This window comes from Daucus carota, chromosome 3, assembly GCF_001625215.2.
Source record: "Daucus carota subsp. sativus chromosome 3, DH1 v3.0, whole genome shotgun sequence".
In the NCBI taxonomy this organism is placed as follows: Eukaryota; Viridiplantae; Streptophyta; class Magnoliopsida; order Apiales; family Apiaceae; genus Daucus; species Daucus carota.
The window spans coordinates 61518091-61537505 of NC_030383.2; the positions used below are offsets into that span (position 1 = coordinate 61518091).

At 33.7% G+C, this 19415-nt stretch overlaps 2 protein-coding genes across 2 annotated transcripts; both read right to left on the reverse strand.

The window, feature by feature from the left end:
- Positions 1 to 5832: 5832 nt before the first annotated feature.
- LOC108212893 (uncharacterized) lies at positions 5833 to 7647 on the reverse strand. The gene is made up of 2 exons (XM_017384605.2): positions 6267 to 7647; positions 5833 to 6103 (listed from the first exon to the last, which is right to left on the reverse strand). The coding sequence occupies exon 1, from the start codon at positions 7615 to 7617 to the stop codon at positions 6283 to 6285; it is 1335 nt and encodes a 444-aa protein (XP_017240094.1). The 5' UTR covers positions 7618 to 7647; the 3' UTR covers positions 5833 to 6103; positions 6267 to 6282.
- A 10568-nt stretch (positions 7648 to 18215) lies between these two features.
- LOC108212894 (probable F-box protein At5g47300) lies at positions 18216 to 19415 on the reverse strand. The gene has a single exon (XM_017384606.1). It carries the CDS (start codon positions 19413 to 19415, stop codon positions 18216 to 18218), a length of 1200 nt encoding a protein of 399 aa, XP_017240095.1.

The following is a 19415-nucleotide window of genomic DNA, read 5'->3' on the forward strand; positions in this document are numbered from 1 at the left end:
TTTTTGGGCGGCTAAATTCGACCGACTCTGGTCGAAATTAACTTTCGACCAGAAACGGTCGAAATTATTATTTTCGACTAAATGTGGTCGAAATTAATCAGGCGATCGGAAACGGTCGAAATTAAACTGTCGACCGGAAACGGTCGAAATTATATTTTCGACCAGAAACGGTCGAATGTTTATTTTCAACCAGAAACCCCTTAAAATATTCAAAAACCAAAGTGCGGGAAAATTCCCGCCACATGGATATTTTCGACCGGCAATTATTTTCGACCAAGCCCATGGACGGGAAAAAGTCGGAGGGTTAATTTCGACCTATTAATTTCGACTGGCCTTAATTTCGACTGGTTCCGGTCGAATTTATTAAGTTCGACCGTTTACGGTCGAAATTAATTTCCGGTCGAAAATAACCGGTCGAAATTAGCCGCTTTTCTTGTAGTGAAAGAATTTTACAAAGAAAATAAGTCCATGATTTTTAATTATGAATCAAGACACTAAATATATATCTCTAAAAAAAAAACTAAAGACATACATGTTAAACAATCTTGGATTGTTCCAAGCATAGGGTTTTCATGGATCCCTAGGCTTTAACAATAAGAGCTCTGACAGGCTATTAAGTGGATGTGATTTGATTTGGTCCAGTTTATGAGATATAAAATATTATAATATTATTTTTAATTATTAAGGATGTATATTTCATTCTAAATATTTTATGTGTGTGAAAATATTTGTAATTGATACATGAAAATGTTGATTTTATATGATTACGCACATTCAAATATACATTCGTGGATGATAATTTTTATTATAGATGATATTTATTTAAGGAATTAAGCTTTTCATAATATTTATGCTAAAAATACATTTCCGAAAAAGTAATTTCCAAAAGTTAAGAAATATGTATTTTGTATCCATAAAAATATTATGAAAAAGAATTTAGTTTATAATAACTTTCCCACGAAAGATATTCATATTGCATATATAGAATGAAGACACTTGTCATGATTTATTTGATGTTCATTAATTTTATAACTTTTTTTGAATCAAATGTTTTAAATTGAATTAGTACATCCTCGCAAATCATACATCTCCCCTCTCCCCGATGAGCCATTCCTCAATGATGCTGCGAGTTCATAAACATTACGACCCCATAAGGTGGTCAACAAAAAGGATAGAATAGCAGAACATTTTAAATAAACTATGGCCACGTTAAAAGTGTGGGATCGTTATGCTAATAAATTGGAAAATACTTGTGCACCAAAGTTCGATAGATTTACATTAAACTAAACACTCTTCAAGTACGGTCCAGGCACAGGGATCTCTACACGTTCTACAGGTGTCCCCTCAACCTAGATGTTCCGGTTAGTTGGCAATCCCCAACAATTTTATATGCGGAACTGATCTGCTGTTGCAGCAACTTTCAGAGGGGAGTGTTGTTGTTCATTACAAAATAGACTAAGCATTTTATAGTGAATGTGGCCTCATGCATGTTCAGGATAGGGTCGAAATCAAAAGGAGACAGGCCAACGACATATACAGGTACAATATTGTACTGCAATTTGATCACGAAAGCCACTCATCAACGGGTCAACGGCTCCATCAAACACAACAGATTCCTACTTGATAAGTAATTCAACAACAATTAACGAAAAGAAGTCAGCTAATAAATCTATGAATTTATCCTCGAGACGGAGAACTCTCTTGCCCATGATACTCATCTTTTTCACTCAAGCCCTGTATACAGTGGCGGAATCAGAGGGCTAGAGGATGGTAGAGCCCCCGAACTCGAAAAAACAGTGTATATTTTTTTCCCAGCCTCCGCTGAGTTATTGATGTCAATATTTTAGCCCTAGTTGAATTATAAATATCATAGAGAGGGATTTGCTTCCAAAATTTCAAGGTATCATAGTTTGATTGATTCTTGGATAAATTGTTGTTCTTTAATCTTTTTGTATGTTCAGTGATTTTGTATAAAGAGATTGTTAATTGGCGGTCCAAGATTTCTCAAGAATTAGAGTTTGAACTTTGAACAAAAATGATATATAATTTGATGAAAAGTTGTTTGTTGTGTGGGGGTTCCTCTGTTTGATGAACATAATTTGATGTTAGGGTTTGGATGGTTAAGCGCAACACTAGGGGTGTCAAACGGATAATTCGGATACGGATCTGTTTATATCCGAATTCGGATCCGAATCCGAAAATCCATATCTGTATCCGAATCCGAAATTTTTTAAAGGATGATATCCGAATCCGGATCCGACGGATACTATCCGGATTCGGATAATATCCGGATCCGAATCTGATTTTTAATCAGAATTTTTATTTTTCTATTAAATTTTCTATAAAATCATAAAAAATAGTGAAAATTATAAATTAATTTTTAAAAACTAAGTAAAAAAATTAAAATCATTAAAGAAGGTTTATATTAATTCAAAAATTAATTCTTATTTATCTTTCAATATAAATTTGTTATCTTTAAAATATTAAACTCAAATAAAATTATAATATATGTTTATAATATTTTAAAATTATACAAAATTTATACAAATATATTATTTTGTGTATACATATATAAATACACACATTGTATAGTTATTGAATAATAATTATAATATATAATATTTAATATCATATATATTTAATTTCGGATTCGGATATTATCGGATACGAATATGCCTATATCCGTATCCGTATCCGGAATTGTCGGATTCGGATGCGGATAATATCCGCTTTGTCTCGGATACGGATAATATCCGCTTTATCTCGGATACGAATGCGGATTTTTCGGACGGATATCGGATTTTTTGAACTTTTTTGACAGCCCTACGCAACATATTGGTCCAGTATTTTGGAAGAAAACGAATGATGTATTGCAGTTTAAAATTTTACATTTGTTTTTGTGAATTATGATGGTCACTTGTTTTGAAATTTTTTTGCACATAATTACATTACTCGTGTGATGTATTAAAATGTGCATGTATCATCTTCTAGCAGCTTGTATAATTTTAAGAAATGCTCCTGCACTCTAGATAAAAAAGCATCAATCTTACTTTATAAAATAGACACACGAGATACAGATGAAAGAAAAGACACATGTTACATGCTTTTTTACAAAATAGATTTAATTAGATCCCTTGTAAATACGTATTTAAGGTCCTTTCTATTTATTAAATAACTTTAAAATTCATTTTCTGATTAACTTCTATTTTATGTAAAATAAATATTTTAATCATGAAAATCACAAGTAGACTATATTATTTAGTGAAAAATCACTAAAAGGGATTAAGATATTGAACCCAATCCCGTACCTCGTATTAGAACGACCCGTGAACCTAAGTCCTCTTTCTGCCACTGCCTATGTATAGCCTAAAACCACGATAATCAGTTAATCGGAGATCACCAGAAGCTCCGAGACAACTCTTCGTTTCAATGACTACCGGCAAAGATCATCACAGCTAACACCATGTTCACTGGTGAAGATCTCGGGGACAAAAAAGAAAATATCTTGAGACTTCAACAAACACATAAATTAAAAATTGATAATTCAAACACATAAACTAAAAATTACTTTTCATCAGCTATAATTAACTTCTCGCATATAAGCAATAAACACTTCTTTTGAGTTAATCTCCCTAAAATGAAAAAGTGATTTCACAGATTGATAGTTATGAAAACAACACAACTATTCTTATAACAACCTATGTTAGATAATATTCTACTTTCGAGTGAGACGTTTTGGTTTCATTTATTTATGCAGTTTCAAGCAATTTTGAAACTAATCGTTGCAATAAGAGTAAACTTCAAGTTTTACAGGATATATATGAATTGAAATACAATGGAAAGCTGACAGAAAAAAAAATCAAGATTATACATCAACATAAGGCTTTAGTAGCATATCACTGGCCGAAATTAAGCCGAACTCTGAAGAAGCTAACAAGTAATTGGAATCAATATGTAATAAATTGTATTAAAGGTTTGGGCAATTTCATCAACAAGGTTGAGTAGGTTACCGTAAGTAGGCAATAGTTACAAAGTGAGTTGCTTGAGTTCTCCCTTTGTAGAAAAGTTGTGCATCGACTCCATTCCTAGAACACAAACCAAACTAGGCGTATAACTATAACACCATCTACCCAACTCCCTTAAGAAAGTGCTAGTGCCAGTTGTCCCGTTAATACTAGTTTCTTTGGTTTTAGGATCATATAAAGTAAATGGGCCTGAATCTCCCCAGATCAATACTTGACCACCATTCCTAAAAGCCAGCAACAGCCTTTGATTGGAGTCAAAATACACGGGTCCTATGCTGTACATCTTACTCCAAACACCAATACTGAATTCCTCGTTGTCCAAAGAATACATATCCACCATAGTCTCTCCACGTTCTACTAATTTATATGCCATCCCAACAAGACGATCCTTGATGTTGGCTATATTGAAATTGTTTACACGAAATTTGAGGGAATCAAAATCAGGAAGGATCCTCAACTCGTTGATTTCAGGCACAAACTTGAATGTACAGAATAACTGACGTTTATGTTTAGGATAAGTCCAGTAAGGGGTTCCCTTGACAATGGTAGAGGGATATGGTGACATCAACGGCAACACGAGATTCTGAGGGATGCACAACGAAGCCCAAGTAGCCGAATTTGCTGAGTAAATACAAATTTGTCTAGCGGAAGATGACATGGAATGATTGCAGAACATCAAGGCCTTGTAATCGTTCTGCACGTGATCCCAACAAAATCCTCTGAGATAGTGATTTTGCTGCAGCCGCCTGGTTGTCAACAATTTGGCTGATTTTTGATCGTCGCTTATAATGTGTTATAGGTTTCCCTGGTGTTGATGCCATGTGCGCCAATCTCAGAAAATTCTCTAAGTTTCGAACCCTAGTTTTGGACTTTATGATCCAATCTGACCCGGAACATTCCTGTTCTTATAATAGGTTTGACTATAGGGATTTTATAACAAGCTTCCCGGTCACTGATTCAGTCGTGATTCTTTGTCCCTGTCATGTTGTCGTTGATTTGTAACATAAGAGCCGTTTTGGGTAGACTTAAGATCATGACTTGTGGCTTACAGTGACATAACGAGATATTTTATTGGTTTAAATTGTTTATTTGTGTAATTTTATACTAGTTTATGATCCGTGCCAAGCACGGGATTATATAAATTTTTTAAATTTATTATTTATTGCAAATTTAATATTTTTAATATACTTATTTAATTTATTATTGTCGAGATACAAAATTTGTTACATTAACATGCTCATATCTAATTATGTTTAAATTTTATTTTTCAAAAAAAAATATTCTCAGACTACATGTTATGAGATGAATTTATTTCAAAATAGTACGTTTTATTTTAATGAAATCATTATGTTGTTTTTATTCTAAATAGATGGAAAAAAATTCAACACTAGCATATATAAATTGGCTGAGAGGGTAATAAATCTTTAGTACAACTTAATTTTTTTTTAATTCAATTGTTTTAGACGTCTAATAAATATTAATAATAATAATAATTATTAAATATAAATAAGATGACCAAATTTTGATATTTTTGGTACCGATGTTCCACCGAAACGTGATTTTGCTTATTAATAAAGAGTATTGATTACATTCTATCGACTTTTAGTTTTAGACAGTTTCTTGTTTATTTCTAACTTTAAACGGACTTTTGTCCTATTACACATACAAACATTTTTCAGCTTAAAATCGAATCTAAGACTTTAAGTTTTTAAGTTGTGATATGATGATGTATTGATGTGTTGGCCATTGTTAGTATCTATCCAGCACAGACCTGAACAGTCCAATTTCAATGTGTTTTGTACCCTTCTTTCCCAATAATTTTTTTTAATGAGGTACAACTTAAAAGTAGAGCAAAAGTGCAACTTAAAATGTCAGCATTTGTTTTTGATGCAAATAAACTGAATATAAAGCTTCTTCATATTCCTTGCGTTTGGGAGTACATGGGAGATGGTCTAAGTTATGTTATAGAAACTATAGCACTTGAGCTTAACTTCCTCCACCTTGCCCGGGCCACATTTCATACCTCAGCCTCCCGACTTTAACCTTAACCTGCTTGCTAAAACCATATCGCTGCTCGACTGCCAAAAGCCGAATTATGAAGAAGCAAACAAGTAATTGGAATCAATATGTTTTTGAATGTTCAGTGACCATCTTGATACCGTTTTATGTAATTGGAATCAATATGTTTTTGAATGTTCAGCGATATTTGTGCAATTTCATTAACAAGGTTGAGTAGGTTACCGTAAGTAGGCAATCGTCACAAAGCGAATTCCTTAAGTTCTCCATTTGTAAAAAAGTTGTGCATGGACTCCATTCCTCGAACACGGACCAAACTAGGCGTATAAGTACAGCAACACTGTCCATCAGACTCCCATAAGAAAGTGATGGTGCAAGTTGTCCCTGCAATACTCTTAGTTTCTTTGGTTTTAGGATCATAGAAAGTTAATGGGCCAAAATACCCCTCGATCAATACTTCACCACCATTCCTAAAAGCGTGCAACAGCCTTTGGTTGTAGTCAAAATACACAGGTCCTATGCTATACATCTTACTCCAAACACCATTACCAAATACCTCGTCGTCCAAAGAATACATATCCACCATAGTCTCTCCATGTTCTACTAATTTATATGCCATCCCAACAAGACGATCCTTGATGTTGCCTATTTTGAAATTGTTTACACGAAATTTGGGGGAATCGAAATCAGGAAGGATCCTCAACTCATTGATTTCAGGCACAAACTTGAACGTACAGAAGAACTTACGTTCGCGCTTCTCTCCAGGCAAAGTCAAGGATTTAGAATAACTCCAGTAAGGGGTTCCCTTGACAATGGTAGAGTTACGTGCTGACATCCACCAACAACCATGTGGTCCTGGCAACATGGGATTTTGAGGGATACACAAACAAGTCCAAGTAGCCGAATTTGTTGAGTAAATATAAATTTTTCTAGGGGGAGAAAACATCGAATCATCGCAGAACATCAAGACCTTGTAATCGTTCTGCACATGATCCCAACAAAATCCTCTGAGATAGTGACCATCAAGTGGGGGGGAATCAAACAACTTAACTTGCCCAATAGCCGGGTTCCATAAACAAAATCTTCCTCCCCGTTCCATTAAAACCAAACCATTAATTGAACCCAACAGTTTATGAGCGCAAGGCACTCCACGGACACGAATTGAAGTGGTGTGAGAGAGAACGTCCACTCCCACGTGAAAACCGTTAATTGTTATAATTCGATCATTTTCTTCAGAGTTGTTGTGGAGTTGATGAGTGAGGTGGGAATTTACGAAAACGGGTGTGGAGAAAACAGAGTTCCAGGACTTACAAACAAGGCGACATCGAAGAATGTATTTTGCTGGTAGTCGAGGGAGTATTTCTGCAAGGATTAAATCTTCTGGCAGTGTCGTCACATTCTTTAGTTCTCTCATCCTCTTCTTCTTTCTTGCTATGCAAGACAGAATCTGCTGCAGCGGCTTATCTTCATCCAGATCATCTGATGGTTCTGCTGCAGCCGCCTGGTTCTGATCGATTTGGCTGATTTTTGATCGCCGCTTATAATGCGTCATAGGTTTCCCTGGTGTTGATGCCATGTGTGCCAATCTGAGAAAAAGCTCCAAGTTTGGAACCCTAGGTTTGGACTTTATGAATTATGATCCAATCTGATACGTAACATTCCTGTTTGTTCTTATATTAGGTTTGACCTCCGTCTCAATTTACATCTCTTTTGCTTTTTCGAACAGAAAAATTGACTAATTTTTAATCAATTATTTGAAAATAGTTATTAATTTTTTTAGAAAATAGAAAGTTACATATAAAAATAGACTAGATTTACTTTTTGATGATATTTGTTTTAAAAAAAATTCAATTATATAATATATATGAATTTCAGTCAAAGTATAGTCAATTTAACTGGTCAAAAGTCAAAAAGGACATGTATATTGAAATGGAGGAATGTGAAGCCCAAGTCAAAATTGTAATGGCTCATTTTTTAGTTGATATTTTGACTTTTTTCACATAATTTAATGTAATCAAAAAATTTGCTTTCACTTATTATTTCTAAAATTTTCTTTTTCAAAATTAAAATTTATTGTTATTCATAAAAGGAATTCAAATATTATTTAAAATTTGCTTAGATTTTTACGGCATCCCAAATTTAAACTTAGCCATGAACACAAATTTCACACCGAAGTAGAGTATTTTATCAGTTCATAGGGCCTGCTCTGCATATCGCATCAAAACCGATTGAAACAATATATTTGTGAAGTGTGGAATTTGCTTTCTTGCTGGTCCTGGTTTTTTTCCTGTTCTGCAACTGCTCCCTCTGATCTGGCTTTATCGACGAATTTATTGCAGAAATAGTTGCTTGATGGCTGTGATTTGCAGGTGGTAATGTGGTATATGAACTTATGTGCAGCTTCTTCATCAATAATCTGCATAAGTTGTATAAATATTTCTGCAGCTTTTTCACACAAAAAAACACTGTCTACTTCTACTTTTGAGTGAGACATTTTTTTTTTGTCATAAGACACTTTCACGTGAATGAGTTGTACCGAAGTGCAATAACCGAGAGGAAGTGGCTTCTTTCCATCAAAAAAAGTAATTTCATCTAACCGAAGGGCATGCAGAGATGTCCCCGGAAATTTAGATAAAAAAAACCCCTCAAATGTCGAAAAATAAACACCATAAAGATAAAGCAAAAACCGCGAACGAAGAAAATTGGATTATGTCAAACAGTAAAGTCCACCATCTAACCGAAACTCGAAAATCATGCATAGATGTCTCCGAACATTTAGACAGAGAAACTTCAGGGCCTGAAACAACCCAACAAGGAGTCAGAATGTACGCGGGAGAATGAGAGGAAAAGAAGAAAACAACAAGAGTAATATAAAGAATAAATTACAAAGAATACTGAAAAAAAACCACTAAAAGAGAGGAAACAAAGAGAAAAGAGAAAAAATGCCACGAAAAGGGAGGAACAAAGAGAAAAGAGAAGACAAAACCATGAAAGAGAGAAACAAAGAGAAGAGAGAAGAAAAAACACTCAGAAAGGCCCCAACAGCAAAGAATTGAAAAGAATCAGATATACCGGGAGCCGACCAAAATCCCCAGCCGCAAAGGATTGAAAGAAGACCAAATCTATTGGGAGCCCAACACAAATAATAGTAAATACTACTCTTGATAGTTTCTAACTAAAGGAACTTCCTTTGGTTAGAAACTATCGGAGCCGTAAACATAATATATCTATTGCTGCCAAATGCTCTGTTATGTCTTATATATGAAGAATTTTATAGTAACTATCACCCTTGATCCAACTAAAGAAAACAATTACTAATAATTAGAGATCCAATAAAACTTATTAAGTGCTCAACTGCTCATTATCATAATTATGAGACAAAGAAAACATTTATTAGTTACTCATGAGCTGACTCTACCTTGTCACATATCTAATACCCACCAGTAGCTATAATGTCAAGGAGAAATGAACATTTTTGTTTGGATGTGTACTTTATGAACCGCTCCAAAATTAATCTCTGCAAAATTAACAGAAAATTAATGAGGTCAGAGCTAATGCTGAAAACCAACTATTAGATATTAAAACTTTAAACAGTATATACAACTCTACACTCTTCGAGAAGAAGTTCAAGAAATCACATTTAAAGTCCAAGGAAAAAAAAACAAATAGACCTTAATAAATAAACATAATAAAAGTTTAAATTCCGGTCCCATTATTTGGTTTGATTATATCTTCTTCCTTCTCCGTATATGAGCCAGGTATGAAAGTAATCAATAATATTTAGAACTCTTCCTAACTCCTTGTTATCTCATAAAGGAAAATCCCTGGACTTAAGTAGTGCAAGGATATTGCTTCAATGCAATTAAGCTGCAAATTATAATATCATTCTTGTTCAGCATATGAGTGATGCATATGATTGCGCATTAGCTAATAGACCTCTTTTCTCAACTAATTCTTTGAATCATATTTCAAACTTGTATCTGAGCATAGCAGAAGAATCTTTAATATTAGGATATTCTGGAAAATGTGGTGTACCTCCTTCCAGGTAGTTTACATTTATGTCAGTAAATACATAAGATTTCCTTAGTACATTCCGCCTCAAGTGATTTACACCTATTGTGGTGAATAGATGCAATTCATACATTTTGTAAAAAACCATGATCTGCCTTGAAACGTGTTGTGAAATATAGGAAAAAATATAACTCTTAACTTGTCAAAAATATTTTCGGAGCAATCTAAACTATTATCTGTGCACCACTTTTTGTATCCTATTAGATGAGACAAGTTTCTGCCAGGCACAAATGCACCAACTATTTATATTTTGTTAATATCTTTGAAAGTAAATGCAAACAATAATCGAAGCTTACTACTTTTTCACTATGATAAATCATAAAAAGATTTGGCTATCATGGCTTAGAGTGTTCAAAGAGAGAAAATTGAAGCTCTCTATATTCATGGTTGTGAGTTCTTGGCAAAAATAATCAAGCAAACACACTACATTAAGGTATTTACCATGAATTTCGGAAGTATTTTTGTTTTATTCTCACGACAACTGTTACAAGAAAACTTGAAAGAATAAAGAATTGTACTATAACTTTCTAGTTTAAACTAAAAGGAGAAAAGAGGGAAACAAGGTAACTTTAAAGTTTTAACCAGCACTGCATATCCTACGGAAAAACCAATTTTTAAAGAAAGTTGGTAAGGTTATGATCTTAGTCCAATAATCTATGTGCATAAATGTAATACTGTTGATTCAGTTTATCTATCGAGATTTGTCGAAACATTTTAACGAGCAAAAAAAATGTTATATACCAGGTATCAATTGTGTAGGCGTTAATATAACATGAATCTTTATGACTATTCTTTTTGGTTTCATTTATTGTGCAATTTCATGCAATTTAGAAACTAATCATTGCAAAAAGAATAAACTTCAAGTTGTACAGGAATATATATGAACTACACTCGAAAGTTGACAGAAAAAAAATAAAGATTGATCATCAACATAAGGCTTCAGTAGCATATCACTGGCCGAAATTAAGCCGAACTCTGAAGGAGCAAACGACTGATTTGGAATCAATATGTAATAAATTGTAATGAAAGTTTTGGGCAATTTCATTAACAAGGTTGAGTAGGTTACCATAAGTAGGCAATACTTACAAAGTGAATTCCAAATCATAAGGTTGAGTAGGTTACCATTAGTTTCATGTTGTGTTTGGTTGGGGTGAATGATTCCGGAAGGAATGGAATGAAAAATGAACTATCTTATGGATGATTTTTAAGAAATTTCATTCCTTCCTCCATTCCATTCCCTACATCATATGCTAGATATCATCCCTTCCATTTGAGATGGAATGCTCCATTCTCTCCCATCCTCAATTTCTTCTCAAATCTCATCATAACAATTTTGCACTCCTTCAAATTTTTTCAAAATTTTCTTCCTATGTCTATTAGTTTCAAGTATTTTTTACTCATTCCATTCCATTCCATTCTCCCCAACCAAACACAACATAAGTTCTCCCTTTGTAGAAAAGTTGTGCATGGACTCCATTTCTCGAACACGGACCAAACTAGGCGTGTAACTGTAACGATGTCCAACAAATTCTCTAAAGAAAATGCAAGTGCTAGCCGTCCCGGCAATACTCTTAGTTTCTTTGGTTTTGGGATCATAGAAAGCAAATGTGCCAGAATGTCCAGAATGTCCCCGGATCAATATTTCACCACCATTCCTAAAAGCGTGCAGCAGCCTCTGATTGGAGTCAAAATACACGGGTCCTATGGTGTACATCTTACACCAAACACCACTACCGGATTCCTCGTTGTCCAAAGAATACATATCCAACATAGTTGTCCTTCCACGTGTTACTGATTTATATGTCATCCCAACAAGACGATCATTGATGTTGACTATATTAAATTTGTCCCCACGACATTTGAGGGAATCTAAATCAGGAAGGCTCCTGAACTCGTTGATTTCAGGCACAAACTTGAACGTACAGAAGAACTTATGTTTGCGCTTCTTTCCAGGCAAAGTCCAGGATTTAGGATAAGTCCAGTAAGGGGTTCCCTTGACAATGGTAGAGTGACCTGGTGACGTCCACCAAAAATTATCTACTTCGGGCAACATGAGATTTTGATGGATACACAAACAAGTCCAAGTAGCGGAATTTGTTGAGTAAATACAAATTTGTCTAGCGGGAGATGACATCGAACCATTGCAGAACATCAAGGCCTTGTAATCGTTCTGCACATGATCCCAACAAAATCCTCCGACATAGCCACCATCACCTACAATATGAGCTGGGGGGAAATCAAACAACTTAACTTGCCCAATAGCCGGGTTCCATAAACAAAATCTTCCTCCCCGTGCCATTAAAATCAAACCATTAATTGAACCGAACAGTTCATGAGCGCAAGGCACTCCACCGACACGAATCGAATCGGTGTGAGAGAGAACGTCCACTCCCTCGTAAAAACCATAAGGCTTTACTATAATTCGATCATTTTCTTCAGAGTTGTTGTGGAGTTGATGAGTGAGATGGGAATCTACGAAAGCAGGGGTAGAGAAAACAGAGTTCCAGGACTTACAAACAAGGCGACATCGAAGAATGTATTTTGCTGGTAATCGAGGGAGTATTTCTATCAGCTTTTATAACTTCGACTATCGGTGTTTACATACGATAACAAATATTTAGAGTATCGAAGTCCTTCATCCGGACCATTCTTTATTTCTTTTTTTTTTTTTGACAGAAATTCACTTGCTCGTATCGATAATACGCCAATCCTCCGAGAAGTTTCTTTCATTCAAAAAGCTTATTATCTAACCGAAAGACATGAAAATGTCTCCGGAAGTTTAGACAATAAAACTTAATGTCCGAAATAAAATGTCCCAAACTCCAAATCCACGCTACTTCCACCTCATCCCTGAAACAATACGATTCATTAATAACAAGAAAATAATAAATTTAATTATTAAAATAAAATAGTTTGTCAAAAGATGTCATAGTGTATAAAAGATAAATAAAATAATTAGTCAAAATAAGATGATAAATAAAAGAAAACAGAAAGTATATCTAACCAAAGGGAGACCCTTTGGCTAGATACCATTCGTTAGATATATATTACAAGCTAGATAAATACTAAGAAGATAATTAATAATATAAGTATTTAAATTTAAATATAATAATAACTAAAAGTTTAAGAAATATATTAAATATGATAATCAAGCCAACAAAATGGCACCAAATTGCCGTATAGAAGGCCAAAATCTACGCCACCGATCATGGCCACCAATAAATGGTACAAATAAATTCCATAATCAAGACTGCAAGTAATTGTACACCAGTTAATAAATTGCATTAAAATATAATCAATGAGGATTAAAACATTTAGACCAAATATTTATTAGCAAAACTAAGAGAAACAAAATAAAATTCAAAAAAACAACAATCAAGCAAGTCAACTAGCCATATAATATATATGAAAATTAAGAGTCAAGTTATATGGAGTCCACTTTTTATTGGAGTCCTTGGAGTCCATACATGTTCTGCAATTAAAAATATAGCTTAAAATATTACAAAACACATTATTTTTCGAATGATGTTCTACAAACATCATTACTTTATTGTAAATCCTACAAATCTCAGTACAGTATATATGTTCTGCAACATGAACATGTATGTTCTGCAAGATGAACATGTATGTTCTGCAAAACTAAACATGTTTTATTATATTGCAATGTTTTACTTGTAAAATATATGAAATCCGCAAGATTTACAATAAAATAATGATGTTTGTAGAACATCATTCGAATATAATGTGTTTTGTATTATTTTAAGCTATATTTTAATTGCAGAACATGCATGGACTCCAAGGACTCCAATAAAAAGTGGACTCCATAGAACTTTACTCTGAAAATTAAATCATCATTTACTTCTAATAAAGTCAATTCAATAAAATTAAAGTTGCAGGAAATTTACTAGTTTTACAAACAAAACCTAAAATCATGCAAACAAATTAATCAATAATATTCTATTCAAAATCACACTAAATGATAATACCATCTCATCATCATCGACAATGAATTATCATAATCTCGTCATTGTCAAAATCTCGTCATTGTCACTAACACAAACCATATACAAACTCTTACCCCTACAAGCCTAAAAACACAATTGCTAACATACTTGTGACTCGAAATAAATTGTTAAAATACAACATACTATGCACATAATATCTTGACTAAAGCTCTCCAACTTTCTCATCTTCTAGATAAATCGACAAACAAAACTAAATCATTGTACACCACCTCCAATAATTGATTATCATGCACAAATATAAAATAATAAGAAGATCCGAGTTCTAACGAAACACTAATGAAACATACGAAATTGTATACACTAATAAAACAAAAATCACATAAACATATAATTTAAGAATCGGAAAGAGTACACCTTTTGAATGTCAGAAATTTTGACATGTATATGAGTCGAATGATGACCATTCTTTATTTCTGATTTAAGCAAAGTAAAGATTTTTTAAAACAAGTTTATATTCCGATAAAATAACTATTTTTGGTTGTTTCTATCACTCATAATTCTTATATCCTTGTTCTGCGGCGAGAAATCAATAGGAGACAGCCAAACAATGTCGTTTTTCTAAGTTCCGCACTTGATATTTGATTACCTCATGTTTCTATCTTCTGTGATTTGATTTGATTCAGAGGAGAAAGTGTTTTCATATTCTGTGTTTGATTGATTTAAGAGAGTAAATACATAACATCAATCGAGTATAAAGGTGTACAAATGAGAGTAAAAACCGGGATAATAACTGAATGTCAACAGAATAGAAACTCTTAGAATACGTATACGTTAATTAGCAGGGTTTTTCTTAAAATAAAAATATGATCCACCTGTCTGCTACATCTACCGAGCATTTTGTTTTAAATCCAATGGTGTTGATATGAGTCTTCAAAGACTCCAAAATATTTAGACTCCAAGCAGCCCAACTCAATAATTATAGTAGTTATTTTTATTATTGCTTTTTGATTAAAATATTAAATTTATATTTTAATTCATATAAAAATGGAAATGATAATTCTACATATAAGGGCACTTAAAAATATGTGTTAAAAAATCAAATATTATTTATTTTAAAATAAAAGAAGTGAAATTAGTTACGTATTACATGAAATATTAAAATATTAAAGTGGTTCATGCTCAATCTTGTGGTTTAGTACAAATTCGAAGAAATTGATGCTGAGGTCTCGTGGTTACGGTCAGTCCACTTTGAAGAAACTCATGTCCCCTTATTGACTCCGATTTTGGGGGTTGAGGGTTATAATATTCAAGTCTGAGGATTTTATTAGAATGAGTGTATATAAAGAAAATCATGACCAATATACTATTTACATACATGTAAAATACTTTCTCCGTCACATTTTGGTTGTCATGTGGTTTTGTACGGGTTAAATTGACCCAAATTTGATTGAAATTTATTAATATTTTATCAATTGATAAAATAAAAAAATATGCCACCGGAAATAATTTTTAATCTACTTTAAAATGTAATTTTTAGTTTCTTAAAATAGTGAAAAAATGACTTATAATCATTGATAAAAAATTAGTCAATTTGACCAATAAATATAAAAATGTGACAACTGATAATTTATTTTGCACCAAGTCCAAAGTCTTCACAGATCCATACTCTTTCAGAATAGAGACATGCTCAGCCTACATTTGAGTCTCCCAAACCAGTGAATTTATTTGGTTTCGTTGAGTTGATGAGATATAAATATTCCCCCGTTTCATGATATATGTCCATTTAGGGGGGCCGGGGGGGCAATTTCAAACTATTTGTTTACTTCAACTTTCAACATGAGTTTCTATATTTCACATATTTCTAATTTTATATTTACAAAATCATCCATTTAATTAATGGCTTAATATAACTTTTTTCTTTAATCAAAATTCACTTTTCTTTATACGTGTGATTTTTAAAAAGTGGACATGTATTTTGAAATGGATCGAATATTATAATATTATTTTCAATTGTTAACTATGTATACTTCATTTCTAAATATTTTATGTATGTGAAAGCATTTTTTATTGGTATGTGAAATTGTTGATTTTATATGATTACACTTTCAAATATACATTCTTCGCTGATAATTTTTTTACTAAATTCAGCCCAAAAATACAAACAAATTGATATATATTAATTATTTGTTTAGGGTTATAAAGGGTCCGAATACTCCCTATTTAACCGACATGGGATATTACATGTAGAGGCGGATGCACAATAAGGCCCCCTGGGTCACATGCCCCCATAATGTTTTAATTTTTTAATTTTTTTACTTTTGTTTACATAATAATAGCCCCCTATATATTATTGAAAGGTAAGTTGATCTAAGCAAACACCTGAATACATATTATCTACTTAACTTGGGATTAAAACATAAGAATCCGAAGAAAACATTCACAAGATGAATATCTTGATGTTAACATGGTTGTTCAAATTTTTTGTGCCTCCGGATATAAAATTTTCTAGATCCGCCACTGGTTACATGTACACTGTCGGACCCGTGTGCCTTGGCTTGAGATGTCAGCCTTCACATTGTTTTAAGAATGGTGGTGAATTGTTGATCCGTGAACTTGGAGGGCCGTTTTCTTTATATGATCCCAAAACAAAAGAAATCAAGGAATTTGATGTGTCCAATAGAACTACTAATGCCGTAGTTTGATCTCTGTTCCAGGCATGAAGTCTGTGAAGAAATTGTCTGCAGAGGATGCATATCGCTTTGTAAAACGCAATTACTAAGCCACTTATGCTTGTTAATGAAACTACCCACAGTTTTTAGTTACAATTTATCCAACGATTATTATCAAATCGCGATCCCACTTGTTATGCCTCATGTAACAACCCAAGTCTCAACCACAATAACTTCCAGGTTGGGAATGATATGGAAACTAAACGATTGAAGTAACGATAACCATGAACCAAACAAATAAAAAATTTACTGTTGGTATGATAGAATTCGTAATTCAATGTGTCATATGAGATGTTTGATGAATTGATGTTGAATGAATGTGAGGCCTTAAAACATGATTGATACAGATGAGCAACTAACCCTGCAGATAGTTTATTGGTATAATTCAGAATACATATGCACTACATCACAGTACACAATCTGTAAATAGTTAAGCCGCCTCGGGGTAGAATAGACATTGTACATATAACAGAATTCAGTTAGTTAGTTGTGATGTAAGCACTACTCACACTTGTATATAAACCTGTATAGAGTGGAGAGACTCTGTATTCAAACTTTATGAAATGTAAACAGTTTTCTTGATTTGTTTTTCATCTTCTTAGAAACTGTTTATTTCAACAGGCTACAACTACAAGTTCGAAATTCAGAATACTTGATTTTAACCGGATATTTTATCAGGTTTACGCTGCTAACTGATCTTCTTTTGGTATTCTCTTTTCCGTGCAGCACAGCTACTTGATTCTTGTTTACTTAAAAATTATTTACAATATATTTGTGAAGTGTGGAATTTGCTGTATTGCTGATTCTGATTTTGTTTTGGTTCTGCAACTGCTCCCTCTGCTCTGGCTTTATCGACGAATTTATTGCAGAGATAGTTACTTGATGGCTGTGATTTGGAGGTGATGTGGTAGATGAACGTATCTGCAGCTTCTTCATCAATAATCTGCAGAAATTGTATAAATAATTTCTGCAGATTATTGATGAAGAAGCTGCAGATACGTTCTATGCAGAAATTGTATAAATATAAATTGTATAATTTATATTATATATTATAACTAACAAATATACATAACACTCTTGGAGATGCTCTAAACCACCATTTCAAATAAATAACAGCAAAATCATGTCCCAAATACTTTAAAGTCATCGTACGATTCATCAAGCAAAAATAATACGAGAATACTACTCTTTTTTTCTTTTCTTTTTAACGTAGGAACCCGCGGTCGCACTTACCTCTGTGACTATATTCTATAAGTTTTGAAATGTAAAGAATTGAATGAGACAAATATAAAAGAAACTGTAAAGAAATGGTTGGAATATATGGAGTAATTACTTTACATGAAGTTGCTTGATATATTTCCTGCTTTTCAGGGTTGAATACTATTGCTGAAGATGGACCGGATGGTGCGCTAAACCGGACTTGCTTGAGATTTGAGTTCTCCATTTGTAGAAAAATTCTGCATGGACTCCATTCCTCGAACACGGACCAAACTAGGCGTATAACTGTAACACTGTCCATACAACTCCCGAAAGAAAGTGGGAGTGCGAGTGCGACTGCTAGTCGTCCCAGCAATTCTCTTAGTTTCTTTGATTTTAGGATCATAGAAAGTAAATGGACCAGAATTTCCCCGGATCAATACTTCACCACCATTCCTAAAAGCGTGCAGCAGCCTTTGGTTGGAGCAAAAATACACCGGTCCTATGCTGTACATCTTACTCCAAACACCACTACTGGATTCCTCGTTGTCCAAAGAATACATATCCACCATATTCGTCCCTCCATGTGTTACTGAGTTATATGTCATCCCAACAAGACGATCCTTGATGTTGACTATACTAAAAGTGTCTCCACAACATTTGAGGGAATCTAAATCAGGGAGGATTCTGAACTCGTTGATTTCAGGCACAAACTTGAACGTCCAGAAGAACTTACGTTCGTGCTTCTCTCCAGGCAAAGTCAAGGATTTAGAACAACTCCAGTAAGGGGTTCCCTTGACAATGGTAGAGTGACCTAGTAACATCCAAAAACTATCATGTAGTCCGGGCAACATGAGATTTTGAGGGATACACAAAGAAGTCCAAGTAGCAGAATTTGTTGAGTAAATACAAATTTGTCTAGCGGGAGATGACATCGAATCATAGCAGAACAGCAAGGCCTTGTAATCGTTCTGCACATGATCCCAACAAAATCCTCCGGCATAGTGACCATCAAGTGGAGGGAAATCAAACAACTTAACTTGCCCAATAGCCGGGTTCCATAAACAAAATCTTTTTCCCGGTTTAGAAACCATTAAAACTAAACCATTAATTGAACCACACAGAGTGTCACAAGCGTAAGGAACTTTGCGGACACGAATTGAATCGGTAGAGAGAATGTCCACCACTCCCTCGTAAAAACCACAAGGCCTTACTATAATTCGATCATTTTCTTCAGAGTTGTTGTGGAGTTGATGAGTGAGGTGGGAATTTACGAAAGCAGGTCTGGAGAAAACAGAGTTCCAGGACTTACAAACAAGGCGACATCGAATAATGTATTTTGCTGGTATTCGAGGGAGTATTTCTGCATACATTAAATCTTCCGGCAGTGTGGCATTCTTTTGCTCTCCCAT

Bases quoted from the DNA above. Each gene is read 5' to 3' on its own strand.
- LOC108212894 (XM_017384606.1), bottom strand. From the start codon at position 19,415: ATGGGAGAGCAAAAGAATGCCACACTGCCGGAAGATTTAATGTATGCA.
- LOC108212893 (XM_017384605.2), bottom strand. From the start codon at position 7,617: ATGGCATCAACACCAGGGAAACCTATGACGCATTATAAGCGGCGATCA.